The sequence below is a fragment of the Vipera berus genome (genome assembly GCF_964194415.1).
Source record: "Vipera berus genome assembly, chromosome: 8".
Lineage (NCBI taxonomy): Eukaryota > Metazoa > Chordata > Lepidosauria > Squamata > Viperidae > Vipera > Vipera berus.
The window spans coordinates 24,403,619-24,428,436 of record NC_138211.1 but is presented as its reverse complement, the minus strand read 5'-3'; the positions used below and the strand labels follow the sequence as shown (position 1 = coordinate 24,428,436).

The 24,818-nt window shown below is 48.4% G+C and overlaps 1 protein-coding gene across 1 annotated transcript in view; it reads right to left on the bottom strand.

The window, feature by feature from the left end:
• Positions 1–1,929: 1,929 nt before the first annotated feature.
• Positions 1,930–24,818, bottom strand: part of TGFA (transforming growth factor alpha) — a 42,277-nt gene continuing 19,388 nt past the window's right edge. The window contains exons 3-6 of the mRNA XM_081333617.1: positions 8,462–8,579; positions 7,480–7,629; positions 3,812–3,921; positions 1,930–2,439 (exon numbers count right to left, since the gene is read on the bottom strand). Coding sequence (XP_081189743.1) covers positions 2,432–2,439; positions 3,812–3,921; positions 7,480–7,629; positions 8,462–8,579 — 386 coding nt within the window. The 3' untranslated portion in view covers positions 1,930–2,431. The remainder of the gene's footprint in view (positions 2,440–3,811; positions 3,922–7,479; positions 7,630–8,461; positions 8,580–24,818) is intronic.

Below are 24,818 nucleotides of genomic sequence, written 5' to 3'. Positions count from 1 at the left end.
TATCCACACAATAAATTAAAATATTAAATAGTAACCTTCAGTGCAACATATACAGAAGAAAAAAGTGTAACCTTGGCTAAAAATAAAACTTCAGTTTGGCTATGGACCAAATTAAACTTAAATTGTGAAGACAGAGTGTTAATTTCTGAGTCAACACACAGAATTAGGAAGAGGCATTTAGTGGCTGATAATTCAGCCTAATTCAAATGCACTTAAGATGAAAATGGGCTGTTTTGCCTCAGCAGAAAACTTTTATTTGAGAATTTTACTCCCCCAAAGCCTTGATACTTCCATGCTGAGCTTAGCATTGATCAATTCCACAAGTCCAGGTCGCATCAGCTTAAACGATTGCTAGCTGAAAGGGTGCAATTCATTTCTAAACAGCATCACAAAACAGAAACCTGGAGAAGCAGAGGCTCTTTCCTCCCCTCGAAAGGGAAAAGAATCCTGTCCTGGACAAACTGGTTTACCATTCGAAGTATCAAAAGCATAATTCAGGATGAACGGATGCCCTCTGAAACTGCAGCATCGGGAGCTCCTGAACTGGGTCTGGTAGGAATCAAGGTCTCCTCAAAGGCAATTCTCAACGAAGCCAATGTGACTTTGATTATGCCTTGAGGGGTAGTGCAAAAGGCCGTGCTTTTTGGAATGCCTTTCTTTCTTTCTTTCTTTCTTTTTTACTTATTTGGGAAACTCCCAATTTATAGATTGGTTGTTGAGAAGCAAGGCTAGGAAAGAAGGGGGCGGGTTTAAAACCCCAATTATTTCCCCTTTGAGAAAGGTCAAAGAGGGAATGCCATTATAATAAGGCAGAAAAAGAATTGATCCACTAAAAGTAACAGAAGCATTTGTCAGCCAGGCAACTTGAGAAACAAAAATATTTGTCCCTATTTCATTTCTTTGTCATATGGCCACAAAGTTTATGGCATGAAGCTTCAATCGACATGCCAAGCCATCCGTTTGGGAAAATGGAAGCTGAAAAACCAGGAGTGTCGGCAAATATGTCTTCTTTCCATCAGCAAAAGAAAGAAGGCGAAACTGGTGCTTCGCAGTGGAAGTTTTGGCTTGCCTGTAAATCAGAATTAATTGATGGCCAATTCAGAATGGCTTTTTAAACATTTCTTAGATCTATTACCATCTTTCTCACTTACTTCTGCCCTGGAAACTAGGGCATTTGTCCTCACAGGCCCAATCCTTTACACCTTCATGCAACTGCCAAAGGCCTGGCTTCAGAACAGAACTTTCCACAACATCAGGACTCCTCAACACCCTCAGGGCTTCTCAGCCTTCACGAGAAGAACTCGGCTTCCAAGATTCCCATCCTACCTCACACTCGCACTGCTTTCCCAGATCTATCTCACTCTTGGAACCAAACCCTTGTCGTGCCTGGAGGTCAAAACATGCAAGCAGCTGCACAATTGTGGAGTGTTGTCCCCAGTCCTTGTGACTTGGAGGAATCTTCTATCTCCCAAGTCACTGCAACACTTAGAAATCCCCTACAAGCATGTAAACCTAGAAACAGTGCAGTGTTTTAAAAACACCCCTGCTAAAAACTGATTTTAATTAAACTTCTCATCTAACTCAAAGGCGTTTAAGTCAGTATTAAAAACAAGCACCTCTTTCAAGATCCCATTTCTACCTGTCATGTGATAACTAGGGCTTCTATGGTCTGTTGTCTTGTTGGAAAAAAGTAGCAAAGCCGCCACCCAGTTACCCAGAGACCCAGGGGGCTGGGGAGGCAAAGAGGCTTTCTCACTTGGCCAGCAGCAATGGCTCATAGAGACGGACGGAGGCGAAGCACTTTTGCTCTCTTCTGGCTGAAAGACGGTTGGTCAGTCTGCCCCCCCACCCCCCACCCCGCTCATTTTTTTTTCTGCTTCAGGATGCTACAGAGACACTTTGGGAAGGCTTTTTCCACTCAAAGAGGGTGGCGCTACTGCCAAAGGTCTAACACGGAGCATCCTTCCGTTGGAGAGGAGTCAAAGACGTAACAGATGTGCAAATCAAAGCCAGCCCTTCAGGTTATGTTGGATCAGGGCTCCATTAAACCTTTTCCAAGACAAACCAGATACATTCCCTTCCTTGAACAAGCTTGTCCTTTGGTGCTTAAAGTAAATATAAAGCTGCCAATTGTCACTATTCTCTATTTCGACTAAAAAGAAGTCTTGGAGATTTGCTGGTTGTCACAAACAACGCAGAAGTTTAGTCAGAAGCTACAGCAACTGTGCTGCTCCTTTAGCAAAGTTCTGGATGACCAGCATTATGGTGGAAGATTAGGAGAAGGCCTCAAAAGTTGCACTAAATTGGCTTTCAGGTTAAATCCCTGGAAACTGTCTTGTCCGTATTAAAGTTTTTCTCAGAATATTGTAGACCTCCCAGGTAGAGCGCTGCACTGTTGCCATCCGTGGAACTACAGGAGACCTGATTTCTGTCAGACAACTGCAAAACAAGCAATTAGGTAAGTTCATACCAAAGAAACCTCTTTATTGTGGACTAATATTTGCGCAGCAACAGAATACTGACCACACAATGGGAGGATGACCATCGTGCCTTCAAAAGGGATTATTTAACAGAATAACATAGTTGGAAAAAGACTTTGGAGATCTTCCAGTTCAACCGCTTTGCTCAAGCAGAAGACCAGACAAAGATGTGGCAAACAGGTCTTCAGACAAGAGAGCAGATTTTCCCATTCAAAAAGAATCTCCCGCCGAAGAACGTTGGGTGGAGCAGAAGAGGAGGCCACGGTATCTCCTTCCCCAAGAACTGTTCAGGCCATTTGGCCGACAGAGGTTTGGCTAAACCATAAAATGATCCAGTGAGGAAAATCTTATTTTCTCCAAAGGAAGATATCAGATGCTAGTCAAGAATTGGGTCAGGGACTAGGCAGGTTAGCCCTGCTTACAACTGTGCCCACAAGCATCGATGTCAAAAGAGTCTCTACAACATTGCAGGGCAAGTTAATTCCCAACTCGGCACCACCCCACGACCAGACCTCCCCCCTGCCGGAAGGCTGTTGCCTACGGAAGCCCCATCTGTAGGAAGACTGTCCCCTCTGGGGCAGGAGGGGGAAGGCTGGGGCTCCGTCCTCCCCAAGCCCCCCCCCCCCCCCGAATCAGAAGACATCCTGGTCTGCTCACTCTGCAGCATTCGAGGCAGGGCCGGGAGATCTGGGATTTGGACGAGCCCAGCGCTCTGTGCCTGAAAAAATGTGAATTCGGCTCTTGGGAATTCCTGTTATATTCCAGTCCTGTCGATCAGAGGAACAGAACTATAAAACGGGGACAGCCTCGTGGTCTGCTGAGGTGTGTTTTGTGGGCAGGGATTGGGGACTGGTGTTTTTCATACTAAGTGTTACAAACCACGATTCTGTCTCTGTCTCTAATCCATCCCTCTCTTGAGCCAAGCACTACTCCTGGGAACTCCACCGATACTCTCTCGGCAGAGCTGGGAGGGGGCTCCCCTCGGATGGTCTTCCCGACCTCCCATCTGGCCTTGCAGGCCTGGTGGTCTCTCGGCCAGGAGGGAGTAGACTTGGCCCTGCTTAGCTTTTAGGCTCAGCCAACATGCTCAGGTGCAGGGAGCCCTCTGAGGACTCCCCGCAGTTCTTCTGAAGTCTGGAGAGCCCCCACCCCCGCCCCCCAATCCCCTGCCCTGCAAGCTTTGTGCTCCTGCCTGGAACACCGCCGGATCCTCAGGGCTTTCCTTTCCCTTCTGCTTCAAAGCCAGAATGCTTGAGTGCCAATCTAATTCCTTTATTCTAATTCTTTATTCCCACCAAATAAAAGAACCAGGATTTTATTGTCTGATTTACCTGTCTCTGAGTGGCAGCAAGACGTGGCCCCCTTCAGGAGCCCAGTGGGTTTCTCATGCCTGCAAACCATCGTCCTGCACCACTCGCAGTGCTTCCGTATCCTGCAGCAACTAGAGAAACACACACAATGGTGGGTTAATCAAAGTTTGGGCCAAGGACGGGAATGGCTGGCAGGCAAGGAAGGAAAGGAAGGAGCAGAGAATCAGTTTCTGGAGCAGAAACAACGGGGTACTTGTCGGGAGGCAGCCTCTGCAGGGCTGGGGACATGTGGCTTCAGCCTGTCTGAAGCAAGACTTGTGTGCAGGGTCCCACAGCCCCTGAGTCTGACAACAGCATGAAAGCCCTTCAGTCCAAGACTGGAATCCCAGTCTTTTCAGCAGTTCTTCAGCTAACCCAATACTGACAGCCAAATTTGGTGGACTGATCCCAACCCCCCCCCCCAAAGAACTAGGCTCTCTAGAACCACTTGTCCTCCCAGACCACTCAAGGAAGCCAAGCTGCAATCCTCCGAAAGCCGAGGATTCTGCCACGGGCTCTGGCCCAAAAGAGAGCTCTGCTGTACACGGAGGTTCGTGCCAGGCTCGGCTCTTCCTCTCCTTTGCCAGCCCCAGAGAAGCAGCCAGCCCAGGATGGGCTCCAGCAGGCAGGCACCGTTGTGGCCAAGAATACTTCAAGAGGGAAGCTGAAAGGAAGGGCAGGTGGCAGCCGTGGCCAGGAGGGCCAACTTTGCCCAACTCCCTGTTGTGTGCCAGTGAGGCCTTTCCTGGACAGGGAGGCTCCATCACTTCTCATCCCGTTTGGACTACTGCAACATGCTCTACATGGGGCTACCCTCGAAGAGTATCCAGAAGCTTCAACAGGTACAAAATGTAGCCCCGCAGGCAATTTTAGGTGCCCAAAGAAGGGTGTGTGTAACACTCAGCTCTGTGAGCTGCACTGGGTGCTGCTTTGCTTCCGGGTCCACTTCAAGGTGTTGGTTGTGACCTACGAAGCCCTACTTGGCCTAGGGTGAGGTTACCTACGGAACCGCGTTCGTCCCATCACATTGGCCTGTCCCACCCGGTCAGGAGGGAAGGCGTGCTGCAGACCCCATCAGTCGAAGAATTTCAACTGGGGGGTCTAGGAAGAGGGCACTCTCTGCCGCTGCCCCCACATTATGGAATATTTCCCTCCCCGCAGAGGTGAGGCCGGCCCTCCCCTCTCCTGGTCTTCTTCAAAGGAATTGAGACGCAGCTCTGCAGCCTCACATGGAGAGCCCAGGGGAGCACCCAGCCAAGGGGCTGGTGAGTGCCCTGAGACCCCTCCCTCTGCCTTCATCAATCTGTTTTTAACGGTTAAATTGCCTTCTCAAACATTTTCTTGCCAATTCAAAATTTCTTCTAACTTTATAATCTTATAATTTTAAAGTTTTAATCCCAAATAGCAATAGCACTTAAACTTATATACCGCTTCACAATGCTTTACAGCCCTCTCTAAGCGGTTTACAGTCAGCATAATGACGCCCCCCCCAACAATCTGGTTCCTCATTTTACCGACCTTGGAAGGACGGAAGGCTGAATCAACCTTTGAGCCGCTCAGGATCAAACTCCTGGCAATGGGAAGAGTTCAATACTGCATTCTAACCACTGCGCCACACAGCTAATATTTTAATTCTAATTTTATGTGTTGTTTTATTTGCCACTATTGTACTGTACACCGCCCAGAGTCCCTCCTTGAGGGAGATGGGTGGTCTAGACACAAAAAATATCAAGGAAGAGTGAAAGAGGTCAGGCGTCTCCCAAGATGAGACCCTCAGACTGGGAAATCAGCCACTTCAGCCATTCTTCCGTATCACACGGCAGAGACTTTGAGTTTAATGGAGGCAGTCCAGTTGTAACACACACGTTGCCATCAGAACAAAAACAACCTAACTCACAATGCCACCATGAGAAGCTACTCAAGGACATTTGGCTGGTTCGGCAGGGCAGGCCTGAGAGGCCATTCAGCAAACATTCCCTTTCATTCATTCACGGAGCAGACTGAAGAGGGAAGCCACCGGGAACCACAGGCAGGCCCACAGACACACACGCTGCCCCTCTCCTCTCGTCCTGCCTGCAGAAAATCCTTGAAATGGCTTGCAAATGACTTACGTTTCCAGGAGCTGTTCCTTCGGAAGGACCCAAACTTTAAATGTCTTGACACAGGGCGCCTACCTCTTTGTCAGCAAAGGAATCTGTCAGAATCCATTTATATTTCATTTCTAACTATCTCCTCTGAGCTAACCCCAAATCTCATCTCCCCCTGGATTCTGCCATTCCCAAGGAGGAGAGGGAACAGGCATGGAGCTTTATGGCTTTCACTTCCTCCCTTAAATGTAACCTATGTTTATTCTGCCTGCCTGCTATCCATCACAATATAATCAATTGCTTTCTCACTAGGCATTCCCTCTCATCTTACGGGTAACTAGGAAAGGGGGTGGGAAAGGGAGGAATGAAACTCTCCGGAATCTGGTTTCTTTCTCAGAATGAAGTGTGAGGGGGGTGGAAATGATCCTGCTGCAAACGGATTGCTTACTCTCCCACGATGGGCTTTCCATCTGGAGCTTGGCTGATACGGAACTGCCCGGATGAACTGTGGGCTTGCTTGGGGACACTTTAAAAATATCGATCTGTGACGGGATTCCTCAGATCTTGTCTATTATGCCTGCTATCTCCTACTTCTTAGTAAAAGTTCCTACTTGGAAAACCTTGTCTCCAAGAGTCCTACTTTCTTAAGAAGTCGGCTGAAGGGGGTTCTGACAGAATTACTTATCATTTACATAATGGCACCAGTGGAATGAAAGCAGAAAAATTCACACTGGCTGCTTAATCTCCCAGCCTGCTGTTCTCTCTGCAGAATGTCCTAGCTCTGTGATTACCTAAAAACACAGACTTGATCCATCTCTAGATTACCCTTTGCTAAATATTTTAGTTCAAGCAGGAAGTGAGAACAGAGACGCCTGTGTTTTGTGCACTTCATAGCTTATTAACTGTTGCTGACAATTACAGCCTGGGTTTAGCATTAATAGGCACTGCAGCATCTCACACAGCTATTCCTATCGAGAGAATTAGAACTTCTAAGTACAAAGTAAGATTTTCAACTAAGAGTTTGTGACTTCAAGGAGATACTTCTTGTGGGAGCTGATCAGCAGCCAGTGCCCAAGCACAGGGCAACCAAACATTCATTTCATGCAATTATGTGCACAAAATATTTTGAGTTGCAAACACTCCTCTGCAACAGGCTATCTTGAGGGCCAGTCTGGCTGTTTGGAGCATTTGGGGATGTTTTATGCTCAGAAGGGCTGCTTGGCCTCCCAGAGCCCTGCCTCAAGCTTGAAAGCCGCATCTGCAGCTGTTTTGCCCTCCAAGCAGCTGGAAATTAGAACAAGCTGCATGTAGCCCTCTGCCCTCCCCCTCCTGCTGCAGGCAGATTTTAGTCACAAACCAGGGTTCAATGTAGGCAATGCTTGGGAAGACAATCACACAGTAGTCTGCCCGATGCTGCATTTCTCCAGGTCGAGCCCCTCTTTCTCCTGCCCCCTGGCACTGTGGTGTCTTCCCTGTGCCAGAGGAGCCTCCTGGCCAGCAGCTCTTGCAAAGAGGTTTCGGCAGATGCAAATTCAAATCAGCATTCCACATAACTATACTTACTGTATCAGGACACAGACCATGATAACGACAATGGAGGCGACGACGGAAACCACCACCAAGGCAGTTATGGTTTGTTTCTTCTGGGCGGCAGCCACCACTGCCAGGAGATCGGCATGCTCGCAGCGGGCTCCCATGTACCCAGAATGGCACCTGCGCAAGGAAAATGGAAGCCAAAGCCTCATCTTAGGAAGGGAGGGAGGGGAGACCACCAGCTCAGCTCATTCCAACTGAAGTGGGATTTGGCTGCCTTCGCTGGCCACGGAGCAGGCAGACGATCTGGATTCCAGGCTGCAACAGTGTGAGAGGCTTTGGAGGGGATCAGGCCCCCTGTTGCTCAGGGCCCCGAGCCAGATTTAAGCAGCCTGAGGACCTCTCCGGTGAGGGAGAAGCAGCGGAAAAGCATTTGCCATCAAATCTGTCCTCAGCCTGAACGCCTTTTATGAGACTCCATTTCTGTGTGGGCTCCTCTCCTCTGGTCAGTCTTTTTAAGTCTTAGAAACATGTAGTCACAGGACTGGAAGGGACCCTGGAGGTCTTCCTGTCTGACCCCCAACCCATGGCCAGAAGAGACCTGATGTCATCCTGGGCAAATGGCTGTACGGGATGCTATAATCCAAATGTTGAAGATATACAGTATTGTCTAGGTGGCGTTTCTCAGCCTTAGCAACTTTAAGAGAAGTGGACTTCAACTCCCGGAATTCTCTAGCCAGGAATTATGGGAGTTGAAGGCTACACCTCTCAAAGTTGCTAAAATTGAGAGGCCAGGGGCTAGCCCAGCTGCCGAACATCAGAGTTGGAGAAGCTGGTCTTAGTTAACAGGAGACCCTCTTTCCCTCCTGCAGGGCCTCGGTCTTCTATGTCCAGGGGCCTCTGAGCTCTCCACAATAAGGCTCCTGGGGCTCTTTCCATTCGCTCTGCTCCCCCTCTAAAGCTCTTGGATGCACCTGCGCAGGCACTTCAGAATGCAAAAGTAAACACTTACACACAGGTGGGTTCTTCTTCTTGCACCAGGAATCTGCAAGTCCCATGGAAACAAAAAGTACTGTGGGCATCTGGACAGTTGTTAAAATGGGACCTCACTGCAGCTGCCACCGGGGGACCTAAAAGTCCAAAAGGATTTATTAATTTTCACATCTATATTAAGACCAATTCAGAATATCTTAAAAAAAGCATTCCAACCTGTTTTCTTGGGACATTCTTAATTTCTTTAGAATATTTTCAGATTGCTCAGAACGTTTTATTCAAGTGTACTCTATGATAAACAGTGAGGTTTCTTATTACACCCATTTTATAGTCAGGAAAATAAGACCATGTGAAACCCCAGCTCTTTCAAGGCCAAACCATGATTGATCTATTGCAAAAATGGTCTTCAACCCAAGCACTGGATGAAAGTCTTCTCCTCTGTGCCAAGAAAATTCCCCTCTATTCTTAAAAACATCGCTGCTGCTGCTATTGTCACTCCATGATCAACTACAGTCTGCTGCTTATAATGGATTCATATTTTCGTCAGCATAACACAAAATGAAGACTTATATGTAAATCAGTGTAATGCCCAATGTTGGGGCATTCTGGCAAAAAATAATCTGCAGATACTAGTCTTTTAGAATCTATTTTGGCTTTTTTTAATCCCCCAGAATCTTAATGCCCATCAAGCTGATCTTGATGCAGAAGACAGACTTAAAAATGATAGCAATCTGAGCCCAGGAATTCTTCTAGAGGATCAAAATGAATAAAACTCATAATTTGCCAAGCAAAGATCCTGCTCACTTCATTTTGGTGCTTTCGTTCTGTAGAGATCTAAGCAGGGAATGCTCAATTTGTTGCTATTTAAAACTCTTTATTAATTTATTACCAATAGCTAAGAGATCCACTACTAGATCTAAATCTATACCTTCTTCCTGTTATAACTACCAAGAGCACATAAAATGCCGCATCAAGTATATTTTTGTAGTAAGAAACCTTACTATTAACTAAGAATATTACCTAGATCTAAGGAGAAATTTCCTGACAGTGAGAACAATCAACCAGTGGCATATCATAACTCCAGACGTTGTGGGGGCTCCATCACTGGAGGTTTTTGAGAAGAGACCGGAATGGTAGAGGGTCTCCTGCTTGAGCAGGGGGCTGGACTAGAAGACCTCCAAGACCTCCCTTCCAACTTGGTTATTCTGCATCCTGTAACTCTAACTTTTCTGTGTATAAGGAAGGCTAGAGTCATACAAGACACTCGATCATATACTATAAGAATCAAATTTGGTGGAGTGATTAAAAGTATCAGGCTAGAAGCAAAGAGATCATGAGTTCTAGTCCTGCTTGAAGCACGAAGTCAGCTGAATGATTTTCGGCCAGGTCCTCTCTCTCAACCCTAGCAAAAAGAAGGCAGGTGCAAACCACCTCCAAAAGTCCTAACCCTAGACAACTGCAGAGGCTGGTTCAGGCGGTCACCAGGAATCCAATCATTGTCATCATCACACGACCGCATTTTGGGCACCTGGCAACCTGTTCACACTTACAACCAGTTGCCAGGCACCTCGCAATCATGTGACCGCCATTTGCCAGGTTCCCCAGAAAGTCAGTGGGGAATTGCAGGCTGTTGCTGCGCCTCCGAGTGGACTCCTCTCATCTCTGGGAACGGGCTGAGTCGCCTGCAGGTCTGGACCCCGTTCCTGTATCTCACGGAAGGAGTTCACCCTCACATGCGGAGGGGAGTCGGCCTCTCCAAGAGAGCAGAGGACGAAGGTCCAAGCAGCGGTTTTCGCTCCATGCAGAAAGGCCATCTGAGAAGGGAAGACGCCTGGGTGCCTCAGGCCACGCACGAGCGTCTCTTCACTCGGGCTGAAAATCCTTCACGGGTTTTGACAGGGAGGATTTTCGGCTTCTGAACAGTGAGGCAGCTCGGTGAAGAAGGGAGCCACGGGGTGTCTCAGGAGCCAGGCCCGAGAGCCTTTCCCTCCAGGGCTGAAAATCCTGCTTGGATTTTCAGCTTCTCTGGCTTTTCCCCACCCTCCCAGAGTACTCCTTATTTGGGGCTCTGTCTCTTAATGGCATATGTCATTGTTTAACGACCACAATAGAGAGTGTCAGAATTGCAGTCATTAAGTGAAGCAGTCATGTGGGCAGTCACGTGGCATCTCGCTTAACAACCAATTCACTCAACTATTGAAATTCTCATCCAAATTGTAGCTGTTAACCGAGGACTACCCGTACAAGAAAATGGGGTTATATCCCAGCTCAGACTGCCTCGTGTGAATTGAAAACAGAGGGTGTCTTTGGGGAGAAGGAAAACGCCCTGCAGGCACCAGAGTCCAAAGCCCGTTTCATCTTGCCTGCCTTGAGACCCGGTAGCTATGAGATGCTACAGTGAGGTTAAACTTTAGCATCCCAGGAGCAGGAACAGCTGCTCAGCCCAGGAAGGAACTTCCCCATATTTTTCTCAGGCCAGTGGGCTGAGAAAGAATGCACTGCGATCAAACCACATCCATTTGCAGGAAGAGGATAATGGAGCGTGACATCAGTCCCAGCCCTAGAAACCATGTGTCCTGAAACCCCACTCTGAATTACTTCCATCTTCAGCACTGCTTTCTACATCAGATCACCCAACTGCCCTATCAGGAGCCACCTTCCCAACCCGTGAGTCAGGCATGCCGTTCCCTTTGCAGGCATTACTTAACTCTTCACGAAACACTCCAGCAGGTGCAACCAGGTGTTATGCAATTACCCAAAAGTTGCACCAGGCTTCATATTTCACAGGAATAAAGCTGCCAAATGGGGATCCTGAGAACTTGAGCACCGCTGGTGGGCGGCTCTGCCTCCCTTTTTATTATCCTTGACAACTGGGAGAGACAAACCTCACCCAAGCGGCCTTTGGGGAGCACATGTTCAGCAGTCAGAGCCTAATTCCTAAATGCTCCAAGTTGCAGATCAGAGACATTTGCAGTCAGAAATCAGTCAGTGCTCGGTGGCGATAATTTCTGAAGCCTAAATTCTTGACTTCCGGATTCCAAGGAGGAGCAGCATTAATCTTTTCTGCCGGGAGCTTGTCATTTTCTTTGATTTGATTGTGGCTGTCCCAGTCCAAAGGACTCCCACTGCACAAGCTTTTATAGATCGCAGCCTGTTTCATCAGACGCATCCAGAACACAACACGGGGTTTGCGAGACCCACCTAAAGCAGCAAAGTCTCAGGGTGAAAAAGGAGATGGAGGCAGCCTGTCCCTCACCCACCACCCACAGCCGAACAACGGGCGTCCCCAGGAGGTCTGTGGGTGCAAAAAAAGCAAGACGGTTGTTATGGCAACACACAGGCAGGGCCTTGACTGTGCTCCCCCAGCCACGGCCGTCTCCCTTTTCCTTCCGGGGATGTTTCATGGCACCCTTGTACCGGCCTGGGAAATGTGCGGCTCCTGGCTCAGGCTGGAGGAAGCTGCGCCATCTTCTCCCCTCATGGCCATCTGGCAGCTCTCAAATCTCTCTGCTCCTTCCCCACCACACTTCAAATCCATCAAAAAGACAGCACCCCTTTAAGAACAGGGAACATCCCACAACAGGGGCTGCAGTGGGTACAGCACAGTCTCATGGGAGACAGATGAAGAAATCCGTAACTCTCCTTTCTGCCCATTTTTGGGTCTCGCAAGGATACAAAGCAAGCGAGGAACGGGAAACCCACCAGTTTCAAGCATTCTTTCTGTTCCAAGCTAAATTAAACATATAGTGGTAGCTCTTGACTTATGACCACGATTGAGCCCAAAGTAGCAAGTTCTGCTGCTAAGCAAGTCAGTTAAGTGAGTTTTGCCCCATTTTATGATTTTTTTGCCACAGTTGTTAAGCAAATCACTAAGTTGTTAAGTGAATCACATGTTCATTAAGTGAATCCTGCTTCCTCCATTGATTTTGCTTATCAGAAGCTGACTGGGAAGATCCCAAAGGATAATCACATGACACCAGTTGCCGAGTGCCTGGATTTTAATCACGTAACCATGGAGATATAGCAACAGTTATATGAAAAACAATCATTTCACTTTTTCCAGTGCCGCTGTAACTTTGAACAGTCCAGTGGCAGTCTAGTCTATCCTACTGTGTTTCCCTGAAAATAAGGCCCACCCAGAAAATAAGCCCTAGCATGATTTTTTTCGCATGCACCTAATAAAATCCCTCCCCCTCCCCCCAAATAAGGCCTAGTTAAGAACCTGCCCACTCCGTCCCACCATCTGGTTGCTCACTGCCACAACGGGGCAGGAGGCTGTGCGGCGCACTGGTGCCGCCACAAGGTGAGGTGAGGCAGATGGTGTGTGTGTGTGTGTGTATGTGTGTGTAGCTGCTCCATGCACCCTGCACCTGTGCACCTCAGGGCCCCCGCAGCCAGGCCACTCCCCACTTGGTGACCATTTCAAAGACGGGGGGAGTGACAGCGAAAGGCCTCTGCCATCACTATGCAACAGCCGCATCTGCTGTGCACAGCCACAGGGCAGTTGGCAGCTGGTCACAGCAGCACAGGCTACGGAGCCTCCCTGCCGTCAGCCCTGATATAAATCTCGTGGCTGTGTGGGCAGAGCCGTGAAGGGGGCCAGGGGGCCGAAACCACCAGCCCAGGGATTTGGCAGAGCTGCTGCCATTGAAACCATACAATGCAGGTGGCAAACGGCGAGCAGGCAGTGTGAGGCAGAAGCAGAACTGCAGAACCCAAGCGGCAGGCCGAGGAGGCGGCAGCCGCCAGCGGGCAGGTGATCTGCGGGGTGGGGCAAAGCAGAGGTGGCAGGGACCGTCACTTGCCGTGACTCCACCCTGGCTCCGAAACGGTGGAGGGGGACCTGGTAAGGGGACCAAGCCTCCTATGCCCATCCTCCGTAACATGGCAGTCTGGCTCAAGTGGGGATTGAAAGGGAACAGGCAGCCAGGTCACTGAATGGGCGGGAGGTCGCCGAGCAGGGAGTCGCCTGGCCGCATGGGCCCTGAAATGCACGGTATGGGATGCCGAATGTCATGGTGGCAGTATCGACCTACCGAACATGCTGCTTGGCCCCCTCCCTCTGCCTGCCAGACACTCGCCAAAGCCATGTAAGACAGGGGGGGGCACGCTACACCCAGCCTGCAGTGCGGGACCTCCACCATTCCTCAAAAATAAGCCCTAATGGGTCTTTTGAAGCAAAAAGAGAGAGACCGGATCTTATTTTCGGGGAAACACAGTACTACCAAAACCCAAACCACAATACGCTTGTCAGAGCACTTAATGTTATATCTATTTATGTAGTCTACTTCAGTGGTTCTCAACCTTTTTTTTAGCCACAGACCCCCTTTAGACACCTTTTGTGGACACAAACCATAGCCACAGAACTCCAAAACTCAAGATTTGTGTTATAACATTTCTTCACAGACCCCCAGTGACCAGATCGCGGACCTCACGGATTGAGAACCACTGGTCTACCTTGCAGCCGTTTATTCTCCAGGGAAACACGAGCAGGGAAAGGAACGAGCCCGCTTTGTTGCAAAGCAAAGGGAGAGGATTAGCCTCCCCTTCCTCGGGAATTGCGACAACGCGTATCGCTTACTTTTATTCATGTGAGAAGTTCTCCTATGCCCGTCCCCAGCCCCAAATATCCCCGATTCTCCCCAAAGATTTGCAAACAATATTCTGCCTTGCCTATTAACCCCTCTGGAAATCTCTGTTCCGTTTCTAAGCCCCCTCAAGTTCCTGTTCCCATTAAGGGGGAGCAGACCAGGCAGCAAAATTAATTGAAGCCATTTCCAGCACCCGGTTGAATGTCGCCTGGAAGAGATTAAACGGCTTTGAAAGGGGCATCTTGGAAAGTCAAAGGGGGGCTTGCGCTAACCCTGGCCGACAACCCAAAGGGTCTAGCACAGGGCTTTTCAACCAGTGGTACGGGTACCACCTGTGGGACATTGGCACCTGGCAGGTGGTATGCGACCATCCTAGAAAAGTGGTAGCGGGGGAGGGGAATGAGCTGAACCGGTGGCAGCACTGCACAACCCTGAGCGAGAGACGGCTGGAACTGCAGGGCTGTCAGGGCTCAGCGGAAGCACCAGGATCAGTGCCAGGATCGAGCTAGAGCTCGACGCCGATTCTGGTGCTTCTGCTGAGCCCAGAAGTGCCGATCCGCTGGAATGTTGCAGCATCTCCAGGTCTTGTGATTTACATTCAGATGCTTGGCAACTGATTCATATTTATGACGGTCACAGTGTCCCAGGGTCATGTGAAGTGACCAAAACCTGCTGCAACCACCCAGCATACGGGGGGAATAAAAACCAAACACCCCCACCCCACCCCCACTGCCAATCCTCAACAGAAATGCTCACAATGAAAACCTCGGACAGGAGGAAGAGCGCCGCCGGGGGGGGCAGGCAGGTGTCTTGCTCGGGTGTGGCTTGGGGGGCACTTTTCTCAGTGCCATTGTAACTTCGAACAGTCCTTAAGCGAACTGTTGTAAGTCGAGGACTACCTGTACTTCATCACTTTTTTCCTTTTTCTTTTTTTTTTTTGGTCATCAATTTTTTGACACCTTGCTAGGCGACTGGTGGTACTCGGATGTTGCCATATTCTAAAAGTGGTACAGTGGGTGAAAAGTTTGAAAAGCCCTGATCTAGCACATTGGCCAATAGCCTCCTCCAAACCTGTTGGGCATCAAGGACTCCTCCTGAAGCACATAAGATGCCCAAGGCTGGCTTAGTCACCTGCCAAGCCGGGTTCTTGGGAGAACCACACGAAACCAAGCAGGACAACTCAGGCACACCGAGCTGCAGCTCTTCTGCGGGTTTGATCAGCAACATGAAGCTCTTTGCATTCTAAAATTCTGTTTATCAGATATTTTTTTTAAAAAATCCATGTTTATTTTTATAACTTCCTAGAACAGCCAGCCAGCATGCTGACTGGGGAATTCTGGGAGTTGAAGTCCACACATCATCAAATTGCCAAAGCTGAGAAACACTGTTTACACAAATGAAATAGTTGATGTGTTTCCCCAAGCAAACAATTCCTGCAATTTACCTTCATTATTCCATGTCCTCCATGCTGAGATGAGAGAACAGGTCTTATTCCACCTGTCTGACATCCTTTCAGATGTATGAGGCAACGGGGAAGTAGGTGGGGTTGGACCAAAGCAGGATGAAGTGGGGCAATTATGTCCTGATTTAAGTGCTATTTTGCTGTATCTTAAAGCTGCAAAGCCCTTCATGTTTTTGACATACGTAGTTTGCTGTCAAGGACATTGTATTTATCTGCTACTTTCAGCCTATCCTTATCATTTATCAAAATTATTTTGAATTTTATTTATTGCAAGTCCTTGAGGTGTAGTTCCTATCCTACAGAATTTAGGCTCACCTGCAAATCTCACGGATCTTCCTTCCATCTCTTCATCCAAGTCAGGAATAACAGTTCTTAAGAAAGGGGTACCTACGACTGAACCTCATGGCACCCCACATGACACCACTCCCCAATTTTATGCATGACTACCAATCAGAATGATTTTCAAGTCAGTTATGGGCCACTTGATTCCTGTACCATCCCGTGCCCAGGCAGTTCTGGAAACGGGACCCGGAGTTAATATATCAGGTCAAAAATGTACCTGTCTTGTTCCAAAGGTGTTTTTGCTTATGGACATTTTGCTTCTCATCCAAAAAGCTCCTTCAGTTCAGTTCAAAAACCAAGGAAGTCCAGTTGCCTTTTGAAAAATCACCTTTGGCACAACCATGACCTGGATGAGTGAGAATCTCCATAGAATGTCTACATAGTTGCAAATTCATACCAAGAAATGGCTTTTAAGCTCCCAAAGTTCCACTTCAAGGAGAAATCACACAGGTTTTGTCAATGCTCAGCCTGAATCACAGGATCACAGAACAGAAATGAGAGGATCCTACTGGCCATCTAAGCTTACTTCGCCATAAAGCTGGGGATCCCATGGAAAGATGCGGCCGGTGATATGGCCATGTTGTTCATAATATGTTGGTGGGCAGTCTTCTGCATTTTACATTTTCTGGCTTACTGTCTTTAATTTGTTTTGTTGTTGTTTTGATACTTATGAGCTTTGTTTTTAATATTTGTGAGTCCCCAGAGACCCACATGTGAGAAGGGAGACCATATAAATGAATAGCTCGAAGTGCGTTTAGTGCAACAATGCACTGAAACAGGAGTTCTCAGCCTCTGGGATGTCTATATACTACTAAAATTCTTGTGTCTGTTTGATTGTTTGTAACCTTCAGTTGGGCAAAACAGTGCATCATGGGGCAACAATTTCTTAATCAATGTATCTCAGATGAGCTAACTTACAGAAGCTGCCCCAAATCCAGGACCCATCACTCACGCAGGATTGAAAATGTCACCGTTGTGGCTGTCTCAGTGTTGCTGTCACGCCACCCCACTGTCGGGATCCCCATCGTCAGCCTGGCACCTTGCTGGCATCCTGCCATCCAGGGGGGAAGGGGGAGGCATTTGGGGCAATCCACACCTGTGTACCTAATGGGGGGAAAGGGGAGGGGGAACTGGCACATGAAGACCAGAGCTGTATGTGTGCAGGGCATCTTCAAGGCCGCCTGGCCCAGGTGTGAAATTCTAAACAGCCTAAACTCAGATGTTGAGTTTCCCACAACACTGTGGCGATCCTGGCTTGGGTGCTAACGGATCGGATGTCGGGGGGAGGGATGGGGAACGGTGTGTTTGGCTCTTTGTATTGGAGAGTGGGAACCTCAGTTTCCGCCTCGCCTTCCTGCAACCAGCGTCTTTAGAAAAAGTCATTTTTCTAAAAAGTCGAGAACCTGCTTCCCTAAATGATCGTCTTGGGGGAGGCCTGAGGCACAGTCAGCTGTAGTCACATGACCACCATTTCCAATGCTCTCTGCCAGCTCCCTACAAGGAACATCAATGGGGAAGCCAGCACAAAGTCACAATTCGCTCTCACTACCACTGCTTTTTGGCCCGCCCCTGGTCGTTCTGTTTTCTGTTTAGGCAAAGAAGTACCTCTGAAATGATGACCCAAAGGGTCAAAGGTCTAGTTGTCATCTAAAACTATGAATTTAATTTGTGTGCTCCCCCTATCCCCAAAAAACCCCTGTAGGACCATGTTCTGCTATTGCTGACCATGCTAGCTGTTGGATGGGGTTAGGGTTGGCAGCCCTCGAGTTGTGCACGCGGAAACCAGATCTGCACACTCAAAGCTGGCTTGCTCTCTGAACTTGTTCCTGGGCCAGGTGCTTCTCTGGCGGCAACTGCTTGTGAAACTGCCCGAGATTATGCTTGAGTACTGCCCCAAGCAGCTCCACCAGGATCCGCTGGCAGCTCCACCTGGGCTTCTTTGCAGTTTTGTGTCCCACTTTGGGTCCTAGGCCCCTCTAGACAACCTGAGCATGATAGCCTTTCCTCCATTTTCCTATAGTGGCACGTACTAAATGGCACGCTGGAAATCCCTCCCAACAAGAAGCCACTCCCTAATTCCCTGGGCTTGGAATGAACTTGGATGGCTCCTGGCCTCATTTGCGCAAGCAATCAGGCCTGCAACACAAAACTGGAGCTCTGTCAGAATTTGCTCTGGACATCGGTCGGACAAGCTGGAAGCTGGTTTATCTGTGCAATCAATGAGTTCTGATGGTAATCCTGGTTTGCTTCGATAGATCTAAAATGGCAATCTGTTTTATAATTGTTCAGGATCTCAGGGAATGGTAACCTTTGCTCTAGTGATTCTCAACCTCAGCAACTTTAAGATGCTCGAGCTTCAAGCCCCAAAATACCAGCCGTGGCATTCTGGGAGTTCAAGTCTGCATATCCTAAAGTTGCTGAGGTGGAGAAATGCAACTCTAGAATAGATCATTTATAAAGCACTACACCAGGAAATGCTCAGGGAGAGAGACCCCATGTAACTCTTCCCTCCTGAGTATTGTTCCCAACCATTTTGCAATAAACTTTTACTATTCAATGATCTTGCAGACCAAACACAGCCGAAGCCAGAAGAAAGACCTTCCAAGCAGATGCTGCCAGCAGCAACTCTGCACACTATGTGCGGCTCAGCAAAGACCCTCACAACTGATTGCCTCTAAAATCTGTGTGTAAATTTATTAAACACCCAGACAAGATAAACTCTGGCCCATGGTCCAGAAGAGCCAGATTTCAAAGGCTCATTGCACGTGAAATGAACTCTATCAAGACCCCCATTGCTTCATGCTCAGCCAGACAGGAACTAAATATAAAACCCAGAAAACTCCAAGGCCCTCTGTCTGCATTATTCCCCAACACCAAACAATAATTGAAGTGTTAATAGATATTTGATAAACTCAGTTTGGTTAAGGTGCTGGCCAAGAAAGCAAGATGCTGTGAGTTCTAGTCCCACCTTAGGAAGCAAGCCGGCTGGGTGACCCAATCGCGCTCTCTCGCTTCTCTCTGAGCTCAACCCACCTTACAGAGTTGTTGTTGTGGGAAAATAAGATCAGGAAGGAGCATTAGCTATGTTTGGCACCTTGAGTTATTTATAACAGTAGTAAAAGCAGGCTAAAAAGCTAATAAATATATAAGGGAATAAATGTATTGGCTATGCTGTGTCAACATAGCACAGGAACAGGCACAAGGAGAGCTCAGCAGAGCCCATTCATGCAGTTCGTTTCCAGGGCCTAACATAAGCAAGAGAAAGTAACCGTTAGAAGAAACTTCCCATTTTAGGCAGGTCAAACAGCCGGAGAACTGAAAAAAATAAAGAAGAGGAGAGAGGAGATGAACCATGGGCTGTGGGCCAGCAGGAAGAAATTCAATGTTGAAAAAACAACGTGCACATGGTCACACCCGCAAAAGATGTGTGACTTCAGAATCACCTTTCAAGCATCAGCAGCTTGTGCTGCGCAGTGGGGAGCTACAGGGCGATAATGTGGAGGTTTCTTCTTTGGCCAGGGAAGAGAAGGACAGACGCCTTTCAGACAGCAAAGCTGGCCCGGCAGATGCTCTAGTCTAGTTAGGAAAATGCACCCCTTCCATTTGCTAATGGCTGTTTCCACCCTGAGGAATTGGCACTGAAAATGAAGAAAAACAGCCCCTTTGATGTGGAGGTTGCAGAGCCTCCCAGATTTTTCCCCTTCGCATCCAAAGTCAAGCTTAACTGCTAGAAAAGGGGTTTTATTCAACTGCCAGAAAGGAACTGCCCAACAGACACAGGCTGCTTTTCAACACGGCGCTGCATAAATAACGATGGTGCATGAATTGAGCCCTTGCAAGTCTCCAAGGCTCCTTTTCTTTGAACCTGGGCAAAGCACGAACCCCCCACCCCACCCCACCCCTACGTACATCGATCGTGTCAAGTTACCAATATTTCTGTAGCCCTGGCCAGAAAAGGAAAAAGCTGAGAGGCTTATGGCCTCTCTTTCTCTCCCTCAACTGCCTTTCAATTATATCCTTTCATAACATCCACTAAACATCAGAGGGACCTTCGGCAGTGGAATAATGTCACACTTGTGGGCCACTGTACAAGTCAGGCGAAACAGTTGCCAAAGCGTAAGCTTGTGGGCAGCTACAACCACACAAGACAAAGGATGATTCAGGACTGGGGGGCTCCGATTGGAATCAGCACCACAGCCGGCATTTCTGCACATGTTCCCTTCCCCTATTTTTATTTCCTATTTTAAGGTATGTAGTACTTGGGAAATGACTTTAGTATATTCATGTATCTGAGAGTATCCCACAGTAATATTTACAGAGGACAGAGCCATGCCCTGGGCGGGGGGGGGGGGGAGGATCAAAGGCCTGGAGACCTGCAACCCTGAGTGGGTAGATCTTGCCCAAGAAAGTGACTGGGAAGATAAAGAAGGGCAATGTTAAAGAAGGAATTTTTAACATTCAGAACATCTAGGGATGCATTTTAATTGTGAAGACATTAAACTCCATATAAACACAGTATAGCAATATTTAGTCCTAAATCATTTCTGATTTGATCCAGAACACATACACAGTTTCCCACGTGCTTTTTTGCAATATCGCAAGATTATTAGTCTCTGACTTTTCTTGAATACCAGCTTGGCAGCCGCCACCTGAGGAAGGAGGGCAGGGCATCTCTTGCAGCTATTCTCTGAGAAAAGGAGGCGCCACCTGCTCCCTTAAGGCCACGGTGGCTTGTAAACCACAGTTATTTTAACCAACAAAGCAAGAAAGCTTAACATGTGAAACTAAAACAGTATTTAAAAGCTGGGGAATATACATTTAGTTTGAGCCCCCTCTTAAACTGCAGTAAGGAAGGAGTTTACTCAGTAAGCCTCTCCCGACGTTGGCCTTACACAGACGTAGCGGAATTGGTTACTGTGGCCTCGGCTGAGTATTTGTGGCCGAACTATCACTTCCCCCGAAATCCCCAACACCACCAGATAGATTGTTTGGCAGGAGATGCTTATATAAAAAGTCTGTGTGATACTTGATACACCCTCAAGGGATCCTTCCATTTAGCCTGGAAAGCAGGAGACAACACTGTTTCAGACAGTCTTCAAGGGCCATCTCACAAAGAAGGCACTGCAACAGTCAAGGTTTGAGGATGCCAATAAATTGGAAAAACCAGATTTCCCTCATCCATTCTGAGTCCAGCCTCCAGATTCAGTGTCTGAATGATTCTGGAGATACACAGAAGCTTTGATGATGCTACTCTGAAGTCTGTAGAAAGGAGGATTGTTGAATGTTATTAAATATATTTGTAATCCTCCCCAGATTTTTCACAATATGGAAAATAAGAACAGCTAATTTTAAGCACTGTGCCATTGACAGGTTATCTGGCTGGTGATGTTTTACTGAGTCTTTATAAACAAAGTCTTACATTTTGAGTGTGTTCATGGTTCCTCGGGCACATGCAAAGTGGCAAGCATAAAGTGGACTGCACATATCAGAAGTCTGGAGAATTCAATTTGTTTTGGGCGGCCTGGTATACCTGACAGGATGGAGATGCACTGACAATTCTTTACTACTGTTAAACCTCTCAGTTATAGAAGTAGATATAATATCTCAGCGCAGACAAAAAATTAAGGACTTTCTTCCTAGACTTGTAGACATGGTGGGAGGGTGCACAAAGACAGCCCCCCTCCCCAGCTTGCTCTCAACTTGTCTGTTCTTTACAGTGGGTGTGGGTGAGAGGGATTTTAAAAGGCATCTATAATTGTCTGGGTTCCTGGCTTTTGGCCAGAGCAACACACCCCTCCTGCTAGCATTGTTAGCTGCCAAGCACAGACTCTGTTTCCACACACACACACACCGAATAGGTTTTGTTACCTTTTGTTACACACGGAATAGGTGACCCATTATTCGGGCACATCGTTTGCTGCTGCCCAGCCTTCCCTCCTGCCTTGCTGGGTTTTGCTCTGCTTCTCCTTCTCTTCTCCTCTGTGCTGGTGTGGGGGAGCTTGGGGAGGGCCATGAGTGAGAACAAGGTAGCCTTCATCTGGGAAGACAGAGGCGCTCGCTCTGAGTCACTTTATGGGCCGGGAACTCCGTGCCTCCCCATCCCAGCTCTGCCCAGTCTGACCTGGCAGCCAAGAGACCATTCGAGAAAGCAACGGACTAAAATGTGCAAAAGGGCCTAAAGCAGCAATCCAGGACCTGTGCAATTTAGCTTTAAAAACAAACAACAAGGGGAACCCAGGACATCCAAGCAACTTCAGATGGATGGAAAGGCAGAGAAACAGAGGAAGGGGAAAACAGCTTCAGTTGCTGGGATCCTGCGTGGCCCCTCCCCACAACCCATCCACCCTGCAATCTGCCAGCCAGGATCTTCAGCTGAGGCTACCACCAGCACTAGGCGGGGAGCACAACAACCGTAGCTCCCCATGTCTTCCCGATAAAGAATCCCTGAAAGCCGAGCCCAGCTGGGCCGGGGGGGGGGTTGAGGAGGAGGAAGAGGAGGAGGACAGGTTGAGGCTGCAGGACACACCCACCCCAGCTGGGCTCGGGAAACCGCCCCTCCCTCCTCCCAGAGCAAGGGGCTGAGAGGTTGATTAACTTGGTTTTATTTCTATTCTGTCCCTGAATGCATTATGTAGAAATCTACTTAGGAGCTTTTATGCTCATCTGCCAACTGCACGGAGACACTGAAGAGCCAGTTGGTTGGCACCTGAAGTCGACTGAGGAGGACATGCAGCTGAGAAGTGCAAATTTAAATCATAATGGTGTGGTTCCTTCAAGCAAAATTCATAGTTCTAAAAATAAGAGAAAGAGACTCAACTACAGAGGTTGAATTAGTCTCCTGCTAGAGCTCAAGGTGGGGAACCCACTCTTTCTGCACGACAGCAGCCCTGTGGGTAGGCTAACCTGAGACAGCGATAGCAACCTGTGAACCTCCATAGGCTTTGACAAGGCTTGGTCCACTCAGGGGGTTCCCACGGTGTGTGTGTGTGTGTGTGTGTGTGTTTGTGTGTGTGTGTGAAGAAGTCAAGCTGGCAGTTTGGACCCCAGAGTCTGAGCAGCCAGCAGAGTCACCTTGTAGGGGAGATGGGTGGCAAAATAAAGAGATGAAGCCAAACAAGGCCACCCAGGCGTTCAGCCTCTCCTCCCAGTCCCCGCCCAGCCCTCAGTCCAAGGCCTGATCCGACACCTTCACCCTTCGACCAAGGCGGCCTTTGGGGCCTTTCTAGAACGTCCAGAGTGAGGCCAACCAAAAACACGCCTGGGCTTCAACGGCTGCCTTCTCCACCTCACGAGAGACCCCCAGGCCAGGCCACAGGGCAGCAGCACGAAGCTCCAGGCCTCCGGCCTAGGGACCCCCTGAAGCAGATGCAGATGGCCTGCAAGCCACAGCTGGAGCCGGGGGCTCTCAACGTTCCTCTCCAAGAGCCAGAGGCAAATCATGTCTCCAGGGGCAGAGTGGACCCTTTCCTTAAACTGCGCGTTTGCGCACACGCTTCTGCATCGATGTGTGTATTATAAAAAGATGCCATCGGTCACAGGCCAAATCTGCCGTCTTTAAACGTGTCCGGTCCTTCACTCCACAGGTAAAGCTCAACTGGCTACAACTCAACCAAGATTTGGGGACGGGGCGGTCCTGTCACCCCCATCCTCAGTGCGGGCAGAACCAAATCAAAGTGTCACAAAGGCCAAGTATGCGTGAATCAGTCCTGAGCATTTTTGGATCAAAAACTCTGGTCAGCAGCTCAGCAGAGACGAGCAGTCCTGAGAGGTTTGGGAAGGGAAGCCGTCCAACAGAGCAACAAGAGCTGGGGAAAGGCGTGCCCCTCCCCTCGGAGCAAACCCACATCCAGAGCATGTGTGGATGGGATGGCTGATGAAGGCTGGACATTAACTCTTAGCAAACACACAGATAACACTTCTGCGTGACCATCTCTCCCCAACCCGGCTCTTCAAATCTTCCAACAGTGCACCCATCCCCACTGTGATCAAGTCCAGCCAGGGTGCTGCTCCCCATTCTTCCCTTTTTCCCTTGAGTAGTCTGTAGACGCAAACAACCAGAAAGTCTGACCCCACCTTCGGGCTCTGCCTGGTCTTCTCTTACACTTTTAATGCTATGGAAAAGTGGAAGTAATGATAAATATATAACTCTAACTCTAATCCAGACAACCCTTGTTTAACAATCACAATTAGGACTGGCAACTTAGTAAAGTGAAGCAGTCACTAAGTGAAACATTACAATTTTACTTCAGTTTACCTTTGTGTTACTTTTGTGAAGACTGCAAATGCAGGCATTGGTTGCAAAGTTGCTTTTTCATCACCATCATAACTGCAAACAGTTTCTCTCTGAGGCAGTCACTAAATGAGGACTACCTGTATTTATGTAAAACATTACATTACCACCCTGAATAGCCAAGGGCAAAATTGGCATTTAGGACAGTAAAAATTTCCCACATATATTTTAACAATGCTTGAATCTGTGCCAAACGTCACACATTCTTCAAATGAAGCAGGCAAAGGTTTTCCAAGATCTCAGACTGTGCTCAAGGGTCCAGGTACTCGGGTCCCCAATCCCTGGTCCGTGGACCAGTAGCGGGCCATGGCATGCCAGCAACAGTCCGCACAAACAAGCAAAGCCCCATCTGCGGAATGCAGGCATGCAGCAGACGAAACCACGCACCCTCCGGCCTGTGGAAAAACTCTCTCCCTGGTGCCCAAAAGGTCGGGGAACTCTGTGCTAACATATCAAGGCAGAGTAACAAGAAATTGTTTCCCTGTGAAAAACTGACTCACCTATTTTTACAGCCCACACTGACGACCAAACGTGGGCTTGTAAGGAGTCCTTTGACATCTCAACACTAAGAAGTCTAAAGGCGTCATGGTGCCCCAATCCTGGGATTGCCTGCGAAGACTCCTCCCCTGGGCAGTTCAGTCCCTCTGGGGCAGCAAGAGCAAGGGCGGGCCGCAGGCACCTTCCCCCTAAC